Source organism: Haliotis cracherodii, unplaced genomic scaffold, assembly GCF_022045235.1.
Source record: "Haliotis cracherodii isolate W230 unplaced genomic scaffold, xgHalCrac1.p SCAF_17, whole genome shotgun sequence".
Taxonomy (NCBI): Eukaryota; Metazoa; Mollusca; class Gastropoda; order Lepetellida; family Haliotidae; genus Haliotis; species Haliotis cracherodii.
The window spans coordinates 8838046-8855298 of record NW_027266272.1 but is presented as its reverse complement, the minus strand read 5'-3'; the positions used below and the strand labels follow the sequence as shown (position 1 = coordinate 8855298).

Below are 17253 nucleotides of genomic sequence, written 5' to 3'. Positions count from 1 at the left end.
AAAGCGGCGTTAAACCAAACTCACTCACTCACTCACTCATGTCTAGATACTCAAGGAAAGAATTAAGGGAACATAGGACAGTAGACAAGAACTTACTGCTGGGAGTAAGCATGTATAACTCCCACAACAACTAACATTGATTAGTTTGTGATGTGACAGGATATGAATTGGAACATCTGGTTATCGTCATTCAACCATAGGATGTCACATGACATCATCTCTATATGTTCCCTTATTTCTTGCCATCAGTATACTCATCATGTTGACCGTACATGTCTTTCATTGTTAATTAACTGCCAGGCTAAAGAAAGTATACACTTGAAAATTGTATTCAGCCCCGAAATTACAAATGTTGTCAAAGTATTACTATGCTGAAAACAGTTGCTGAAACACTGCAAACTTGAGATCCCAAACACAACTATGATACCCATATCACATAAATCACCATTGAATTGCCATTTCTTGTTTGTTTTGTTTTTCGCCATCATCAAACATGGGTGTATGCTTTCTTTTGCCTGGCAGTTTACATTTGTGGGAAGATTTGCATTTTGCCTTATTTGGAATAGAGGGAACAGATATGTGGAATTGGTAACAATGTCTGACTTTGTGTAATATGCATATTCATATTGTCTATGTCATTTGGGTAGTTCTCATTATATCATCATAGGGGTGTTTGATGACTTACTATGTTTCCATTATTATACCTGATGGACTCCCCTGGTGGGATGTTCTCAAATAATCTACAAATATATTTATTTTGTCATTTTTGTATGTTAATGAGAAAGTATTGAGAATGGTGTCTGTTTACATCTATCCTAGATTTTAAGGAGTTTCATCCAGTATTTGTCAGAGACTGTTGATCATGTTACTGATCATCTTCCCGAGGCAAGAGAGTTAACTGACTATAAAAGTCCAGTTTCCACCCTTGCCGAACTAGGCTGGTATTATGGAGTTACATTTTGTCTGGACTATCGAGTCTATGCATAGTCCAATCAAAAACGGTTTGTAAACTGTCATGCAGATTTCGATTGATTGCAGGATTTGCAAAGCATGTGCACCGCCAACTCTTCAGCAGATATTTTTCCAATCTTTTCATAATTTTAATCAAGGTGCTCACGTGATTTGATGCATTTCGCGATGTAAGACCCGTTTTATCACAATATAGATCTTGATTATCGATTAGATTGTCCTGACTGACCGCCACCATTTTGTCTGAAGCAAACGCAAGTATTACGAGAGGTTGAATCTGATTGGTCCATAGGAGAGCCTTAGAAGGGAAATAATTGGTAATAGCCACTGGTGGCGCAACGATCGAGCCCAGTCATTCCAGCCTAGTTCGGAAGGGGTGGAAACTGGACTTTTAAAGTCAGCTAACTCCCTTGCCTCGGGAAGATGGTTACTGATATGCTTCTTGTGTTAGAGCTCTTGTCATACACTTTATCATGGGTAGGTTAAAAGTCTTGAATGTAAGTTTGTGATACAATGCATGATACAATACTTGATACAAGACATGATTCTATGCAAAAACATACGTGGTACAATACTTGAGACAAGACATGATTCTATGCAATAACATACGTGGTACAATACTTGATACAATACTTGATACAAGACATGATTCTATGAAATAACATACATAGTACAATACTTGATACAATACTTGATACAAGGCATGATTCTATGCAATAACATATGTGGTACAATACTTGATACAAGACATGATTTTATGCAATAACATACGTGGTACAATACTTGATACAAGACATGATTTTATGCAATAACATATGTGGTACAATACTTGATACAATACTTGATACAAGTCATGATTCTATGCAATAACATATGTGGTACAATGCTTGATACAATACTTGATACAAGGCATGATTGTATGCAATAACAAACATTGTACAATACTTGATACAATACTTGATACAAGGCATGATTCTATGCAATAAAATACGTGGTACAATACTTGATACAAGGCATAATTTTATGCAATACGTGGTACAATACTTGATGCTATACCTGATACAAGACATGATTCTATGCAATAACATATGTAGTACAATACTTGATACAAGACATGATTCTATGCAATAACATATGTGTTACAATACTTGATACAATACCAGATACAAGACATGATTCTATGCAATAACATATGTGGTACAATACTTGATACAATACTTGATACAAGGCATGATTCTATGCAATAACATACATGGTACAATACTTGATACAAGTATTGATACAAGGCATGATTCTATGCAATAACATACGTGACACAATACTTGATACAATACTTGATACAAGACATGATTCTGTGCAATAACATGCGTGTTACAATACTTGATACAATACTTGATGCAAGACATGATTCTATGCAATAACATACATGGTACAATACTTGATACAATACTTGATACAATACTTGATACAAGACATGATTCTGTGCAATAACATGCGTGTTACAATACTTGATACAATACTTGATACAATACTTGATACAAGACATGATTCTATGCAATAACATACATGGTACAATACTTGATACAATACTTGATACAACACTAGTACAAGACATGATTCAGAAATGACTAGATGCCATTTTGTGTGAAGCAAAAGCAAGTATTACGAGAGGTTGAATCTGATTGGTCCATAGGAGAGCCTTAGAAGGGAAATAATTGGTAATAGCCACTGGTGGCGCAACGATCGAGCCCAGTCATTCCAGCCTAGTTCGAAAGGGGTGGAAACTGGACTTTTAAAGTTAACTCCCTTGCCTCGGGAAGATGGTTACTGATATGCTTCTTGTGTTAGAGCTCTTGTCATACACTTTATCATGGGTAGGGTAAAAGTCTTGAATGTAAGTTTGTGATACAATGCATGATACAATACTTGATACAAGACATGATTCTATGCAATAACATACGTGGTACAATACTTGAGACAAGACATGATTCTATGCAATAACATACGTGGTACAATACTTGATACAACACTTGATACAAGGCATGATTCTATGCAATAACATATGTGGTACAATACTTGATACAATACTTGATACAATACTTGATACAAGACATGATTTTATGCAATAACATACGTGGTACAATACTTGATACAATACTTGATACAACACTAGTACAAGACATGATTTTATGCAATAACATACGTGGTACAATACTTGATACAATACTTGATACAATACTTGATCATAATTACATGATGCGATATATTTGATACATGGTACAATGCATCATACATCAACGCTCGTGTTAAAGACATGTATCATCATCAGAAATGACTAGATGCCAAACCAAAAAGTTTGAGGAAATAAGGATTTAAGATGATGTGAAGATTTATACAGGCAACATAAGTAAATAGTAATTTACACTTCATTGCCATACCACTTTTCATCTCATATCTATAAACTACTCCTTCTTCCTTCTCTCTCTCTTTCTCTCTCTCCCCTCCCTCCTTCTCTCTCCCTCCCTCTCTCTCTCTCTCTCTCTCCCTTCCTCTCTCTCTCTCTGAGTCTGATGATTTTCTGAAGCATCGAACATAAATCAGCCAAAGATATGTATGAACAGAATCAAATGTGATTGGAAGGTCATTCACTAAGTTGCACCTTTGTGCCTATGCGTGTGTACTTGGTAAATCATCTAACATTATAAAGGTATGTTATTGTGGTTTGATACCTGTGATAGATGATCAGAATCATGTTGCCACCCGCTGACATTCGTGCCTATTATCTGTGCAGAGATATATATGTATATCATAAATTCATGTATTTATTTTGTGTGAACGTAGTTCATATGAGGGTTTGGTGTCTTATGAATTTATTGTAGATGTGTTTATTCCAAAATGATAATGCAATAATTGTAACTTGTCTCCAGTGAGCGTGTCTCTTCCCTCCATCACAGTCTTGAACATTGCCAGTGTCGACTGAAGTTTTATCTTTATTCAAACATATAAAGTCAGAAGGAATGTGTGCATAGTCAGGAAGAAATGCAAACATTAGTCACTTTTAGTGTTACCATAGAGTTCTACAGTATTTTCAAGAAGTTTGGCATTGTTTATAATAGGTCTGGGATTAATTGGGTACCCATTCCCCTATTACCTAACCCTACCCAGGTACCCACTGTAGGTCTCGAGAGATAGGTACAAACATTTTGGTCATTAAATGTTAGTTTAATTAAACAATATATCCCATGACTAACCATGGGTCCAGGTAGTCCTGTGGGTACCCAGGTCCTACTCAGTACCCATCCGACGATCCTTGTGTGTTGGTGCCTTGCGTTGTCAACAGTCATCTTGAAATACAAGAAAACAGACATCTTTCAGACATCACTCTGTTTAAAACTGTGTCTGTCTCTACCATTGTGAAGTCTTGCAGGATGTCGGTCTGGTAATACAAGATATGACCTATGGGGAATCATAGGGAATATAAGTTATCAATCGAGTTCGAGGGGTATATGGTGTGATGTACCCAGTGTGTGATCCTATATACCCCAGGCTGTCAGGATCACACACAGGGTACATCACCCTATATACCCAAGGCTGTCAGGCTCACACACAGGGTACATCACCCTATATACCCAAGGCTGTCAGGCTCACACACAGGGTACATCACCCTATATACCCAAGGCTGTCAGGCTCACACACAGGGTACATCACCCTATATACCCCAGGCTGTCAGGCTCACACACAGTGTACATCACACCATATACCCCAAGACAGAACCCGGTTTAGAACACATTTATCTAACCAACATTCATTGATACATGTCCAGAATATTTGTCCGCAGTTTCTCTGAATAAGCATAACTCGTAGCAGATGACACAAAGAAACTGAGTTACTTCCCTTTAACCAATGCATTTGGATAAACATTAGTTCATATCAGCTCAACGATACTTATTCGAGATATGCAAGTTACCTATGATGTGTTCGATTGACTTTTCGGCGGACAGCATGAGCGGGCTGCATGGAATATAACTGCCAGTCCTTAACCTATCAGAACTAGTATTTTATATGTATGGTCAGATATAAAATGTTAAATATGAAATTGTTTGCTGTAAGGACTTGATTAGGGTTTCATGTTATCCTGTGTGAGTGCTTCTGGTGGAGATGATTTTGCACTTGTATGAATGAATTACAAATGCTGCCTTTCTAGTGGAGCAGACCAAGGCACTGGCTTGTACAGAGGAAGCTGCTGACAGATTAACTATTGTTATATGAACAAATCAGGTGTTCTCTAACTCTTTTGAGTAGTATATGCAGGCTTGTTCAGAAGAACTGGGATTATTTACAGACTGCCACCATATGGCTGGAATATTACTGAGTGCGTTGTTGAACAACAAACAAACAAGACAAAGAATGTTCAGAAGCATCTGAGGGCACAAGCACTTGATGCAGATTGTTAGGCTTTAAGGATCACACAGGTATAACTTCATATGTGATATATTTTCATCTTTTGCATTAAGTGCCTGTGAGAATTATTATTTTCAATGTGTTACATGATGGAGAATAAAACATTTTTGAGAGTAGAAACTTTCTTGGTTAAATGTGTTTGAGTTGTGAGTGGCACAGTTTTCCCTATCAACACAAGATCCAGGGGATGCAAAAATAGTTTCACACAGCTTTTGACAATATTGTCATGGGAACATCAAAAATAGACTGAAGATTAACCCATGTCAGCATTCATACCCAATGCAGTGGTAAAAGCGTTTGCTTGTCATGCCAAAGACCCGGGTTCGATTCCCGACATGGGTACAATGTGTGAAGCCCATTTCTGATGTCCCCCTCCGTGATATAGCTGGAATATTGCTAAAAGTGGCGTAAAATCAAACTCACTCACTCTAGACAATGGAGGCGTCACCTGCCAGGGAACAATAACAACAATGTATGTTACTTCAGAAATTGTCCCTGAAACATGCTGCAGATACTACAGAGACATGCTGCAGACACTACAGAGACATGGTGCAGACACTACAGAGACATGCTGCAGACATTACAGAGACATGCTGCAGACATTACAGAGACATGCTGCAGACATTACAGAGACATGCTGCAGATACTACAGAGACATGGTGCAGACACTACAGAGACATGGTGCAGACACTACAGAGACATGCTCCAGACATTACAGAGACATGGTGCAGATACTACAGAGACATGGTGCAGACACTACAGAGACATGGTGCAGACACTACAGAGACATGCTGCAGACACTACAGAGACATGGTGCAGATACTACAGAGACATGGTGCAGACACTACAGAGACATGGTGCAGACACTACAGAGACATGCTCCAGACACTACAGAGACATGGTGCAGACACTACAGAGACATGCTCCAGACACTACAGAGACATGCTGCAGACACTACAGAGACATGGTCCAGACACTACAGAGACATGGTGCAGACACTACAGAGACATGGTGCAGACACTACAGAGACATGGTGCAGACACTACAGAGACATGGTGCAGATACTACAGAGACATGGTGCAGACACTACAGAGACATGGTGCAGACATTACAGAGACATGCTGCAGATACTACAGAGACATGGTGCAGATACTACAGAGACATGGTGCAGACACTACAGAGACATGGTGCAGACACTACAGAGACATGGTGCAGACATTACAGAGACATGCTGCAGATACTACAGAGACATGGTCCAGACACTACAGAGACATGGTGCAGACACTACAGAGACATGGTGCAGACACTACAGAGACATGCTCCAGACACTACAGAGACATGGTGCAGACACTACAGAGACATGCTCCAGACACTACAGAGACATGCTGCAGACACTACAGAGACATGGTCCAGACACTACAGAGACATGCTCCAGACACTACAGAGACATGGTGCAGACACTACAGAGACATGCTGCAGACACTACAGAGACATGGTGCAGACACTACAGAGACATGGTGCAGACACTACAGAGACATGCTCCAGACACTACAGAGACATGCTGCAGACACTACAGAGACATGGTGCAGACACTACAGAGACATGCTGCAGACACTACAGAGACATGGTGCAGATACTACAGAGACATGGTGCAGACACTACAGAGACATGGTGCAGACACTACAGAGACATGCTCCAGACACTACAGAGACATGGTGCAGACACTACAGAGACATGGTGCAGACACTACAGAGACATGCTGCAGACACTACAGAGACATGGTCCAGACATTACAGAGACATGGTGCAGACACTACAGAGACATGGTGCAGACACTACAGAGACATGCTCCAGACATTACAGAGACATGGTGCAGATACTACAGAGACATGGTGCAGACACTACAGAGACATGCTGCAGACACTACAGAGACATGCTGCAGACACTACAGAGACATGGTGCAGATACTACAGAGACATGCTGCAGATACTACAGAGACATGGTGCAGACACTACAGAGACATGCTCCAGACACTACAGAGACATGGTGCAGACACTACAGAGACATGCTGCAGACACTACAGAGACATGGTGCAGACACTACAGAGACATGGTGCAGACATTACAGAGACATGCTGCAGACACTACAGAGACATGCTGCAGACACTACAGAGACATGGTGCAGACACTACAGAGACATGGTACAGACACTACAGAGACATGCTCCAGACATTACAGAGACATGGTGCAGACACTACAGAGACATGCTGCAGACACTACAGAGACATGGTGCAGACACTACAGAGACATGCTGCAGACACTACAGAGACATGCTGCAGACACTACAGAGACATGCTGCAGATATAGCTGGGAGAGTGGGGTAGCCCAGTTGTTAAGGTTTTCGCTTGTCACTTCGAGTTCGATTACCCAAGTGGGTACATTTGTGATGCCCATTTCAGTTGTCACAGCGCTGATATTGTTTGAATATTGAATAAAACCATACACACTGATACAACTGTAAAAAAATCAAAACGGCCTAAGACTAAACTAATTCTAACCATGATATAGTTGGGGCTTAGTGTAGTTGAAGTCAATGTGAGTCAATTCTGACAGAATCTTTAAATGATATATGTTCTCTTATAGGAACTACGCTTGTCTCGATCGTCAAATATTCTAGTTCGTTGGGTTTCCTTGTCCAGCGGTGTGATTATGTCTTTATTTCTCCGATGCCTGGTCGTGATAGTGGACCATGGTAGCAGATAGAGACACTCCTTGAATCAGTTTGAGAACTATTTGATAAACAACCTTTTATCTTTACACTGACCTCTAACCACACTGGCAGTAAGGTAAAGTTTTGAAGGGTCCTGCGTGTATCTATCTTGTCATATATATTTTCTGAAAATAAGGTATGTGTTAAAAATATCTACACCTTCCATTATGCAATTGTGAAATATGAAATCTTTAACTGAAAGTATATATATCAAACATTTAGCTTTGCTTGTGAAATACGCCATACGCGTGCTTGGGGGTTTCACCATAGCGCTAAACGTCTGAGAGTGAGTGAGTATGGTTTTACGCCGCTTTTAGCAATATCACGGCGGGGGACACCAGAAATGGGCTTCACACATTGTACCTGTGTAGGGAATCGAGCCCGGGTCTTCGGCGTGAGGAGTGAAGGTTTTAACCACTAGGCTACCCCACCGCCCGTTGGTTTATCCCCGACTAGAGTAGCTTCCCTTTGTTTATAAAGTGAGTGAGTGAGTGAGTGAGTTGGGTTTAACGCCGCTTTTAACAGTATTCCAGTTATATCGCGGCGTGTCAGCTTAATGTGGGAGGAAAGCCCGAAGTGATGCAGGTCTCAGACGTTTACCACTTCGGTGAAACCCACGAGCACAGGTATGGTGCTGACAAACCTAGAAACATAATCGGGGCGAACCGGGATTCAAACCCACAATCATAGGTTTCTGGCGTGCCCAAGGGACGCAACTCTGCACAGCGAATCGCGGCGCCTTAGACGACTGGGCCACCCGTGGCCCCCTTGTTTTTAAAGCCAAACTCTACTATGATTGCCTTTCGCGATAGGGTTCGCCCGCTACAATATTTTCCCCAGTTACCCTGAAAACGTACGTGCTGGCAATAGACGTTTTACGCCACTGATGATGATATACTTCAGACAGAGTTGTCTCCCTTAACCACCACCACAGCTAAAAAAAACCCGAATAGGTGGTAACAATATTTTCAAATGTACAATTTGTGTCTACATGTACTTTTTTCACTTATAAACTGTCACTGAAAACGAGCTAATTGTCGTTGACCTTTGACGTTTGCATGATTCGCGTCCTTGGAAATTAAACAGCAGTTCGTGAATTGTGTGTACAGGTTTCTTGGGTATGTTTATTACACGTGACGTTTTCAGAAACCATTTAGTTAACGAAGTAAATTTTGAAAACCGCCATGCAAAGCTTCAATCATAATGCGAGAAATAGCGCTCTTGACCGGCTTGAAGCTGGTGCCAAGCATCAGTTACAAGGCATTTCAGCGTTGCCCAGAGCATAGTTTCCCGATTTGGGGCAAGCTATCCTGTGATTTCACTTGAACTTTACAGTGCAATAACTAAGCATTAGGTTTAATTAGAATTCGTTTTTTTTTTTGTTAATTGTCAAAATTCATTTAGCAGAATAATTCAAAGTCGTTTGTACTGAAACAACACTCATATCGAGAGTGACTTTACCACTGCAAGGGGGGCACGGGTGGCCCAGTCGTCTAAGGCGCCGCGATTCGCTGTGCAGAGTTGCGTCCCTTGGACACGCCAGAAACCTATGATTGTGTGTTCGAATCCCGTTTCGCCCCGATTATGTTTCTAGGTTTGTCAGCACCATACCCGTGCTCGTGGGTTTCAACGAAGTGGTAAACGTCCGAGACCTGCATCACTTCAGGCTTTCCTCCCACATTAAGCTGACACGCCGTGATATAACTGGAATACTGTTAAAAGCGGCGTTTAACCCAACTCACTCACTCACTCGCCACTGCAAAACCACTGCGATAGTGACTTTACCACTGCAAAACCACTGCGATAGTGACCTTACCACTGTCAAAAATATTTTCGGTAAAAAACGGAAGTTATTTGTTAAGTAAACCTGTCTGAATACATTGTCTTGTTGTTTTAACAACGCTATATATGTACTTTTTTTTAAGCAAGGATGAAGTCATTTTTCGGATGCCTACTGTTTGTATTATTGGCACCACGCTCTGAAGCGGCAGATTGCGCATGCGCCACATATGGCTTGCACGTGCGTTCCGGCCACAGCCTCAACTCTCCTATCATCGGAACCATGACAAACGGTCAGTGCGTGACCTTCAAGGGTGACCGGCAGGTGGCCGATGGCTACACCTGGGCGCACGTCGACTACAACGGAAAGGTGATTCAGTTGATTTTGGTTGAATATTAGCTTTAAGCAGCATTCCGGCAGTGTTTCGACTGTGGACGTCAAGAAATGGTTTGACACTTAGAAGGCAGGCTGGAAACCAACAAAGGTTCTATGAACATTAACACCGCTTGGCTAATTTAACTGGAGTGAGTGAGTGGGTGAGTGAGTGAGTGAGTGAGTGAGCGAGTGAGCGAGCGAGTGAGCAAGTGAGTGAGTGAGTGAGTGAGTGAAGATGGTTTTACGCCACTTTGAGCAATATTCCATCAATATCACCATTTCGGGTCGTAATATTTCAAGCTATCGTTTCGGGAATGGTTGCCTGATGCAGTTCGAGACTGACTTCTAACCGCTTTTAATAGAACATGCTCCTCCCTTGTTCTTCAGTTTGTCAGCACCGACCTCGTGGGTTTCATCAAAGTAATACATGTATGAGACCTGCATCATTTCGAGCTTTTTCTCCCACATGCAGCTGACACACGGAAACACAACAACTACTGTTGTATACAGCGGCGTTATGCCAAACTCACTCGGCTACCTGGTCTCTCTGACAGTGTGCGGTATCAGTCACTGAATGTCTGAACCATCGGTACCGTATTTTCTCTATAAGACACCGTGTCTCTTATAGACGCCGGCCTCTAAAATAAGCCGGGTCAATTGTTCAGTGCAAAAAATAGAAGCCGGGCCTCTAGTTGACGCCGGGTCAAAGGCTTGTCCGAAATAAATAGAAGCCCGGGCGTCTAAGAGAGGAAATACGGTAACTGCTTCTTGTGATAAAATGCTGCATAATGAAATATCTCTAATCCCGATGGATCATTGGTGACATTCTGTTCTTCGTTTAACAGTGTTGCAGTGTAATATCTGACCTTGCTTTGTACACTTCAGGATGGTTATGCCGCGGTCAACTGGCTCAACATTCATCCATGTGGGGGTAAGGTAGCGTCCATGCCCAGTCTAGTTAACGAGTTCCGTTAGGACAGTTACCATCACTGGATAGGTGCCACATTGACACCGCATTGGCATAAACAGCATGGCACCGTTCCACAAAGCGATCTTAGCGCTACGACTGTCGTAAGTCTATGTTAACGTATAGGAGCTGCTATCGTCAAAGGGTTAGATCCCTTAGCGGACGGGACCCAGTGGAAGATTTCTGCAGGGGTTCGTTTCAATGGACCGTCATTAATTTACACGCTCTTAGAACTTTCGCTGCATTTGCGTTAAGTGTACGCCATGGTCTAAGACTACAATGCAACTGGCGTAACCCGCAGCCACCTCACAATTGTACACGTATGTAATATTACACAAGCTTTGTTAAACCACAAGTTCAGTATTTCCATGTTACGCTAGTATTACACATACGTACGACTGCTTTTTGAAACGATACCCTGGGCAGTGCCTATTCCACAAAGCGATGGGTAGCGCTACGACTGTCGTAAGTCGATATTAAAGTAGTTCTGATCACCTTAGCGTTTTGGGGAACGGGGCGCAGGCGCGGATTCGGTACCCTGTACCCAGTGAGTGACGAAAGACCCTACTTAACTTTACACTATATATTGCCTGTTGTTACTGTGCGACTTGGCTAGCGATGGCCCCGACGGCAAGGTTGGTTAGCGATGACCCCGACAGCAAGGTTGGTTAGCTATGACCCCGACGGCAAGGTTGGTTAGCGATGACCTCGACGGCAAGGTTGGTTAGCGATGACCTCGACGGCAAGGTTGGTTAGCGATGACCTCGACGGCAAGGTTGGTTAGCCATGACCCCGACGGCAAGGTTCGAGGTCATGCCGTGGACCACGGGGTTGTCTAGGTAAGGCATGGTTGATTACAGGGTGTAGCTGGATAATTCTGTCTGGGTCGTAAAATAATATTCACTAACATACTAAATCCCTGCGTTTATTTCTAGCTCATGATAACGTTCTTCAGCTGAGCGGTTGTCCTCGCATCATCACACGTGCTGAATGGGGTGCACGCGCACCTAAATACGTCATCGGCAAGATGGGGATCACTCCGAAGTATGTGTTCGTTCACCACGGTGCCACTGCACCGTGTTATAACGAGGCTGCTTGCAAGGCCGAGGTCCTGTCGTATCAGAAGTATCACATGGACACACACGGTAATTAACATAACCTTCACTATATCGTGACTTGTAGGAAATAAGTATCAAATATTAACCATCCATGGGGACAGAGACCGAGGTCAGTGTCAGTTTTCTGGGTTCCATAAAAAATTATGTTGCTCGAATTGTGGTCAATAATAGTTTTAATGTATAATATAAAAAACAAAATTTCAATTTGTGTATTTTCGCTCTCGCTGTTTGACTGAAAATGTTTCTGTTCTTTGTATCTCAGGGCAATACCGTGCTCTAAAGGAGGTCATGTGACCCTTTCTCAACCAATGAAAATACAGATATAATTAAATTTTGTCAATGTAATTATATAACAAACAACAGGTTTGTTGATATTATGAAAACGAAAAATATGAGTTGAAAACAATATAAACGTAAAAGGTAGCATTAAGGTTTGAAGCAGAGTTGATACGGGAAGATCGACAGAGTTGTACCACGTGTTCCTTGACTCCAGTTTGTCCTTAGGAATTTCTGACCGTCGATACAAAAGCATCGTTTATTCGACTAGGTGGGTGAGCTACAGGTCCTTTGGGGCTATGGTTCAGATACACAAACCCATAGCGTCAGTCGGGGTCCGCACAAATAGGTAAAACTGTTGCCTGTGCAAAGATGTTCTAACGCTTACTGTGAATGAGGTAACTTTGCATAAATCACTTGGTGCTCGACAAATATTTGACAGATGTTTCAAAAACTTCAGGATATATAGTAAAGCATTTTGATTTAAAACCGTTGTCATTTCCCATCCAAATCAAATTTCTTACCTTCTTGGGCAGTAGGGTAGTCTTGTGGTTAAAACCCTCACTCACTTACTCTTAACCTTCTGTGCCATGCGTCCCACCACTTTAATATGCGCATGGCTGACCTAATGGCAGGATCCTGTTGTCATGGGTTCGAACCCCGTATTCAACTCGGTTATGCTTCCTGTCTTAACAGGACCCGTGAAGATACCGGGATAGAATAGGTCTACAGCAACCCAAAAAGGCGACTATGCTTGTCGTAAGAGGCGACTAACGGGATCGGGTGGTCAGTCCCGCTGACTTGGTTGATGCATGTCATCGATCCCAATTGCGTGGATCGATTCTCATGATATCAGTCACTGGATTGTCTGGTCCAGACTCGATTATTTACAGACCGCCGTCATATGGCTGGAATATTGCTGAGTGCACATTTACCCAATTAAAATCCAGGCCACTTCTCAAATTGAGATTAACGTAACATTTTGTTATTAGCGGCGGTGAGAACACCTCACTCACTGTTACAAGGACTAGGACGTTGTTATTGCAGGTTGGCCCGACATTGGCTACAGCTTCGTAGTCGGCGAAGACGGCCACGCCTACGAAGCAAGAGGATGGGACACCATCGGCGCCCATACCTACGGCTACAACAGCGTCGGCCTCGGTATGTATTTCAGGGAACCATGACCAAATACAACCCCTAAAGTGATGAACGGTGGTGGGGTAGCCCAGTGGTTAAAGCGTTCGTTCGTCACGCCAAAGTACAGGGTTCGATTCCCCACGTGGGTACAACGTGTGCAGTCCATTTCTGGCGTCCCTCGCCGTGATATTGCTGGAATACAAATGTATTGCTAAAAGCGGTATAAAATCACATTCACTCATTCACACGGATGGTGGATTCCTCCTTAATGGCGACTGCCGATGAGAAAAAGCGCATTGTGCCTCATGCATGTCGATTAGAATTGAACCCGTGAAGATCCGGGGTAGAATAGGTCTTCAGCAACCCATGCTTGTCGGAAAAGGCGACTTTGTTTGTCGTAAGATCAGGATCGGGTGGTCAGGCTCGCTCGCTGACTTGGTTGATGCATGTCATCGATCCCAATTGCGTGGATCGAGGCTCATGATGTCAATCACTGGATTGTCTGGTCCAGACTCGGTTATTTACAGACCGCCGATATATAGCTGGAATATTGCTGAGTGCGGCGTTAAACAACAAACAGACAGACAGACAGACTAGAATTGACTTTGTGAACCATTGTAGCCGATGACGAGGATCTCAGTGATCTTGTTGAATGCAGCTTCCCGAGGCAAGGGAGTTAACTGACTGTAAAAGTCCGGTTTCCACAGTCAGGTAACTCCCTTGCCTCGTGAAGATGGCTGACTGGAACATTAAAGATCACCCATTAACCCTTCCTTGTGGGGTTCATTGTAGTTGGACGTTTTGGTAAGCAAAGTTTGACTTATTGTGTGGGATGTTCTCATAATACAAACCATCACTCTGTCAGCTTGTCTCACCCTCATTCGATTATTAAAGTGCCTTCGTGATACAGGTTGAATATTGCTAGCCATGGGCGGATACAGCTTTTTTTGAAAAGGGGTGTGTGTGCACAATTAAGATCTATTTATTGTCATTGGTGGTAATTTATACAGAAATAAAGATTTTTTTCGAAATAAAAAGGGGGGTGCACAATTAAGATCTATTTATTGTCATTGGTGGTAATTTATACAGAAATAAAGATTTTTTTCGAAATAAAAAGGGTGTGTGTGCACCCCCCCCCCCTCCCCCCTCTGTATCCGCCCATGCTAGCTGCAGCGTTAAACAATAAACAAACACGACTTTAAGTTTGTTGTTTTGTCTTAAGCCTGACATAGATACGTTGCATTTGTCCCCCTTGACAGGCATCTGCGTTATTGGCAACTTCATGGAGAGACTTCCCAACCAGGCGGCCCTGAATACTTTGAAACAACTGATTAACTGCGGCGTCAGCAACGGCAAGATCTCCTCCACTTACATTCTACGAGGTCACCGCGACATGCCCGACAACCAGACCGCTTGTCCCGGCCAGAAACTCTGGGAGCTCATCAAAACATGGCCGCATTACTAGCTGCCCGTCGATGACGGTCATGGCCATACGTTCCATGCCGATGTCATCCGATTAATTCCGGAATTGTACGACTGGTGACGGGCGTGATATTTGTAGGTTACTTATCTTTTGTATTCATATACAGTCCACCCTGGTTATAATGCCATATTTTCCGTTCCATTATAACCAGGGTGGACTGTACATCAGTCGTCTCTGAAACTGATTCTTTCAGGAAATGCTAGAGTTTATCATGTATATATCATTATACAATGTTGAATACACTTTATGGCATGGCCCCATTGATTGTCTATCGATAACTGACACTTGCGGTGGTGAGTAAGTGAGTTTTGAACAGTGACGTGTAATGTGACGGCTGTCAGCTTACTAAGGGAGGAAAGCCCGACAGGCTGCAAGTCTCAGACGTTTACCACTTTGGTGAAACCCAGGAGCACGGGTGGGGTGCTTACAAACCTAGAAACATAATCAAGGCGATCCAGGATTCGAACCCACGATCATAGGATTCGGGCGTGCCCAAGGGACACAACTCTTGCAGCGCCTTTTACGACTGGGCTACCTGTGCCCTCGACTTCCAATGGCCATTTATACCGTTCACCTATAATGATGAGTAACTATGCTTTCATCAGTTATCAGTTATACAACGCCGTGTCAGCTAATATTAATGTTGATGGAGTGAGTGAGTGAGTTGCAGTCTACGCCGCTTTGAACACTATGTGCTTCGTGTGAGAGGAAAGCCCGAAGTGATGCAGGTATAAGGCGTTTACCACTTTTGGTGCTGATAGACCTAGAAACATAATCGGGGTGAACTGGGATTCGAACACATTATCATTTGTTTCTGGCGCTCCCAAGGGACTTTAAGGTTGATGAAAATGAAGAAGGTCATAAGTGTAGACTAAGGACCTGGGATTTTAACCCAATAAAGAGTGACTGTAGGTTTAATGCTGTTTTGAACACTATACTCTTAAAAAAAAGAAACGCAAATCCAGATTGAAAATACATTTATACCAGGAACCGTACAAGGTATTGAGCCAAAATGTTGTGGAGAGAACACTTGGTGATTGTAGTCATCTCAGTTATCGGTACATAGGAATAGTCCAAGGTGAGTGAGTGAGTGAGTGAGTATGGTTTTACGCCGCTTTTAGAAATATTCAATTAATATCACGGCGGGGGACACCAGAAATGGGCTTCACACATTGTACCCATGTCGGGAATCGAACCCGGGTCTTCGCCGTGACGAGCGAACGCTCTAACCACTAGGCTATCCGACCGCCCCAAGTCCAAAGTGAACGTCAGCTACCATCAATAACGCGTATGTCCCCAGCTGGAATCAATAGCGACCTGACATCTCCTGCCTATGGAACAGACGAGTATGCGAATCACATCCTCGTGAATGGTACCCCACTCGGCCTGCAACGCTTAAGACAACTGCTGCAACGTCTGGGGTTGTTGTTGACGTCGGCGTAGCCGTACATCCAATTCATCCCAGAGGTGCTGTATCGGGTTCAAATCCAAGGATCTGGAGGGCCAGGGGAGAAAATCAACGTTGTTGTTGTTGTTGTTGTGTAGATAGGCTCTTGTGATCCGTGCTGTATGCGGTCGATGGTTGTCCTGCTGGAATACACCATTGCCGTTGGCTGGAATTGGGAGAACGTGTGGTAGGAGAATTTAGTTGATGTATCGTATAGCCGTAAGACTGCTCTGGATATGGACCAAACCTGTCCTGCCATGGTGAGAGATAGCCGCCCACATCATAACGCTACCCCCACCAAACCTGTCCACTTACTGTACGCAGTTTCTGGCGTTACGTTCTCCCCGACGTCAGTAGACCCGTGCTCTTCCATCCCATCGACGGAGGAGAAATCTTAATTCGTCGCTGAACCAGACATGTCTCCATCACGGCTGAGGCCATACCCTGTGTTGACAACACCAATGCAGTCGTT

The 17253-nt window shown here is 43.0% G+C and overlaps 2 protein-coding genes across 5 annotated transcripts; both read left to right on the top strand.

Annotated features, from left to right (window-relative positions):
* Window positions 1-5976: 5976 nt before the first annotated feature.
* On the top strand, window positions 5977-7812 carry LOC139465159 (trichohyalin-like). Its single transcript, XM_071246849.1, has one exon. It carries the CDS (start codon window positions 5977-5979, stop codon window positions 7810-7812), a length of 1836 nt encoding a protein of 611 aa, XP_071102950.1.
* A 428-nt stretch (window positions 7813-8240) lies between these two features.
* On the top strand, window positions 8241-15594 carry LOC139464876 (peptidoglycan-recognition protein SC1a-like). Of its 4 annotated transcripts, none has more exons than XM_071246442.1 (6): window positions 8241-8274; window positions 10124-10347; window positions 11239-11284; window positions 12256-12465; window positions 13762-13875; window positions 15111-15594. In XM_071246442.1, exons 2-6 carry the CDS (start codon window positions 10129-10131, stop codon window positions 15314-15316), a joined length of 795 nt encoding a protein of 264 aa, XP_071102543.1. In that variant the 5' UTR covers window positions 8241-8274; window positions 10124-10128; the 3' UTR covers window positions 15317-15594. The 4 variants fall into 4 exon arrangements, with proteins under 4 accessions (XP_071102543.1, XP_071102544.1, XP_071102541.1 ...); XM_071246443.1 differs by having other exon boundaries at window positions 8242-8274; window positions 10128-10347; XM_071246440.1 differs by having other exon boundaries at window positions 8248-8334; window positions 10128-10347.
* The last annotated feature ends 1659 nt before the right edge of the window (window positions 15595-17253 follow it).

Excerpts from the sequence above, each read along its gene's own strand:
- LOC139465159 (XM_071246849.1), top strand. The coding sequence starts at position 5,977 with ATGGTGCAGACACTACAGAGACATGCTGCAGACATTACAGAGACATGC.
- LOC139464876 (XM_071246442.1), top strand. The coding sequence starts at position 10,129 with ATGAAGTCATTTTTCGGATGCCTACTGTTTGTATTATTGGCACCACGC. Across the intron at positions 11,285-12,255 it reads CAACATTCATCCATGTGGGG|CTCATGATAACGTTCTTCAG; the intron begins GTAAGGTAGCGT and ends GTTTATTTCTAG. Across the intron at positions 13,876-15,110 it reads CTACAACAGCGTCGGCCTCG|GCATCTGCGTTATTGGCAAC; the intron begins GTATGTATTTCA and ends CCCCCTTGACAG.